Source organism: Apis dorsata, unplaced genomic scaffold (assembly GCF_000469605.1).
Source record: "Apis dorsata unplaced genomic scaffold, Apis dorsata 1.3 scaffold_543, whole genome shotgun sequence".
NCBI lineage: Eukaryota > Metazoa > Arthropoda > Insecta > Hymenoptera > Apidae > Apis > Apis dorsata.
The window spans coordinates 55770-59467 of record NW_006263763.1 but is presented as its reverse complement, the minus strand read 5'-3'; the positions used below and the strand labels follow the sequence as shown (position 1 = coordinate 59467).

Here is a 3698-nt window from a genome sequence, read left to right as displayed (position 1 = left end):
GGGGGGGGGGGGGGGCAACTTTCGTTCTCTTCGAGTCGAAGGGAAGGGAAAAGGAGATTTTGTCCGGAGATGTGTTCAAAAATCGGCAATAAATTTATTTTTTTCTTTTTTTTTTTTGTAAAATGGAAGATACGCGAAAAATCGATATTTCGTTCTTTGTTATTTTCGACAAATAATCGATGTTGTGTTTTTAAATTTTCGTAGTAAATTTAAATGTTAATTTTTCCAAAAAAGAAATTTTAATTAAAGTAATAGGTAAAAAAAGAAAAAAATAAAATAAAATGAAAAATATCACACATTTATAATTTATCGATATCTTTAGATTGAAATAAAAGAAGAGAAAAAGTAAGTCGCGCAAAGTAAAACGTTAAAATGATATCCCGAGAAAAATATCGAGTTGAGTTTTGTCTAGCGAAAAAAGAAAGAAAGAAAGAAAAAAAAAACGATGAAAAAAAAGAAAGTCGTATCCATCGATGAGTTTCAATGATTTCAGAAATTAGAAATTAAATAAGCGAAAATTCCATGTGTTACGGATTAATACGATGATTCTATCTTCAACAGATACGAGTAAATGTTAATAGAAAAAATATGTGCCGATATTGGCGATCAGTAAGAAGCGATAAGCAGATTGGATTTCGTCGAAGGCAGCCCTGTGTTTGCAAACTTGGATTTCTGAGCGGCGACTCCGCCTGGCGTCCTTTGTTGTGTCAACCATCAAAGTCAACACGAGGTCAACTAAACACGGATTCTTCTCAGTCACTGTCGACGAGCTGTGAAATGTGTGTCGTATATTGAAACATTCCCTATTCAACGTATAATTTATATTTGATTCATGGTACAAAGCAAAGTATTCAATTTTTACTCGTGTTTCGAGAAATTTATTACTTTGCCGTACACGGATGCATCGCGTAAGTATAAGTTCTTTTCGTTTAAAATCGTATACCGTTTCTAAAAATTTCTTTTTACGATACATTTGATTCTCTTCTGAGGCATCGATGCAATGAGTTTTACGATTAAACGAATATATTTAATATTTAATATTTTACACGTACGTGTATAGATGGATATGATGCACTTTTTCCTTTCGAATTTAAATTTTCGATAGCAGACGAAACGATTGATATCTTTCTTTTTTTTTTTTTTTTTTTTTTCGTTTAGTTTGAATTTTACGACGATGGTATTGTCGATACATACGTGTATATTTTCAGCTGGAATTACTTTATAGTAAACAAATATGAGAGTGAAAACCGTGCCGAGACAGAGGATAACTCAAGGTAACGCGAACGTTGGCTCGGTGTCTTCTGAAACGGTTACCAGAAAAATTGAAAATTCGGAACAACGCTCGAACGATGAGGAAAAGGAAGTGTCAAAAGGCGAAAGTGATGCGTTACTCGAGCCGAACGATTCGGGCGAAGGAGATCAGTCGAAAGATCTATCGGTGAAAGTCAAGGAGAAGATGGAAACATCGATCCACTTGGAAAAAGTGTTGAACATGTCGATCAAGGTAGATATTGTAACGAATAAATGAGTTATAAGTTTCGCGCTAATGTACGTTGTCTACGTATACATAGACAGATGCATTTTTTCTTAAATTTATCGAGCGTATGATTAAGTGCATCAAAAATAAACAATAATACATTACGTTTGTGTTATAAGCTTATCGTTCTAAGCTTATCTTTTTCTTAAATATGATTTATTTTTTCAGATCGAAGAGGATTCGGTGCTTCTCAGCTTAATAGCTGGTCCAAGTTGCAATTACTCCAACTCGCACTCAAAGAGAGATACAAAGGAATTTATTAGCAACGACGACAATAACAATGTATAATACATTCTCATTAATAATTGATAGACTGCGAATATGCTTATACGGTACTCATCTGTATCAATATCATAGGAAATGAGTGGAATAGCGAATGTGAAAAATAATAAATACAAAATTATACACCGTGTGAAAGAAACGTTACATAAAACATGATATATATATATATATATCGTTTTAATCGCAAAGCTATTTCTATACAATTTTCCTTGCCTCTATTTTATACAAATATTTAGATAAATATTTAGATAATAATTCGCAGTCTAGCGATTTACGTTATTATTTTCCACGATGTTATCGATATACGTAATCGATCTGTTTTAGATAATAACATCGGAGACGGAATCGGAAAATTATTCCTGCGTTGCCGGTTGTTCGAGCAAAGAAGATTCAGAATCGTGCGAAAACAAAGACGAGGAGAGAGAGGAAGCTCTTAATTTATGCAAACGGGATTGCGAAGAGAAAGACGTGTCGAATCACAATGTGGGATCCGATGAAAAGTTAAAGGACACTTTTCTTTACAAAATCATGACAGATCCGACGTTCCTAGACAATATACAAAAGAACAAACAGACGAAGCGATACATGTGCGAATTTTGTAAGCAAACGTTCGGCAACAGCGACGAGTTGGCCGATCACATGGATGTGAAGAAGGACGAGTCGAATCAGGTGATATGTTGCGCGTGCAAGAAAACCTTCGCCCAGAAACGGTATCTGAGATATCATCAGAGGTGTCACTCGGAGAGGACCATGTTTACCTGCGACATATGCACCAAGAAGTACACCAGGATGGACAATTTGTCCAGGCACAACGCATTCCACGTGAACCCGGATAAATTCTCGTGCACGTTTTGCGAGAAGACATTCGCGAGGAAGGATCTGTTGAACAAGCATTTGAAAAGTCACGACAAGAATCGCTTCATGTGCGAGGTGTGTCAAAGATATTTCAAAGGCCCGCTTACGTTGGATAATCATAAAAAGAATTTCCACTCCATTGTATAATATATATTGATATATTATATGTACTTATTATATTTATATTTATAAGTAGATATCGTATCGTGAGTTTAAGGAGTTTAAGGAATAAATAACGAACATCTTGCTTTATCTTTAAGATAATCTTAGATGATACGTAATAAATAAAGATTAGGCGTAAAAAAGAAATGATTGCTAAATTCCAACGAAACAGATTAATTATATCATAGATGTATGTTTTGCAAATTATATATATATATATATGTATGTATATATATCCGCTCGTAAAAAGGATCGATCGAACTATTGTTTAAACAAAGAGAATTTGAAAGGCATTGCACCTTGTAGGGTAAAAAAAAAAAAAGCGACGAAGAAAATTCTTTTTACGTAATACCCTCGCGTGGTCTCGAGAACTTTCCCTCCTTTTCTTTTTCCTTTCTATTCGTTTGTCCGCCCCCTCTCTTTCCCTTCGTCCTCCCCCATTGCACCTCGGCGTTTCTCTCACTCCCATCCACCCCTGGTCTTCCAGTTGAAATCTAAAACATAATCCGTTTCTTCCGCCCTCCCTCTCTCGCCCTGGCCACTTGGCGAAAAAAACCGAGCACTCTGTTTGTTTCGGCTCAAAGGGTAGAGCGGCGCCGCAACAAGGAGCACTTTGAAAATCCGACGTATTACCGCGAGAGAGAACATCCAATCGCCAGCTGCATAGAACAACCACCAAGGTTGACCCGCGTCCCTTTCCCTTTCCATTTGCGCTTTTACCCTCCGTTTTCTTATTTTTTTCCTTCGCAGCCTTCTTCTCCCCAACCTTCACCCTCCTCTATCTTCTCTCACGGTTAGCCTCCCGGTTTAATGCAATTAAGTCGAGCGTTAAAATATCGTTCTTAATTCGCCCCTCCCGCCA

At 36.5% G+C, this 3698-nt stretch overlaps 1 protein-coding gene across 2 annotated transcripts; it reads left to right on the top strand.

Annotated features, from left to right (window-relative positions):
* Positions 1 to 585: 585 nt before the first annotated feature.
* Positions 586 to 2981, top strand: LOC102681217 (oocyte zinc finger protein XlCOF6-like). 2 transcript variants are annotated; one of them, XM_006620849.2, is made up of 4 exons: positions 586 to 908; positions 1226 to 1504; positions 1706 to 1819; positions 2144 to 2821. In XM_006620849.2, the coding sequence occupies exons 2-4, from the start codon at positions 1235 to 1237 to the stop codon at positions 2819 to 2821; spliced, it is 1062 nt and encodes a 353-aa protein (XP_006620912.1). In that variant the 5' UTR covers positions 586 to 908; positions 1226 to 1234. The 2 variants fall into 2 exon arrangements, with proteins under 2 accessions (XP_006620912.1, XP_006620910.1); XM_006620847.2 differs by having other exon boundaries at positions 591 to 908; positions 1209 to 1504; positions 2144 to 2981.
* Positions 2982 to 3698: the final 717 nt, after the last annotated feature.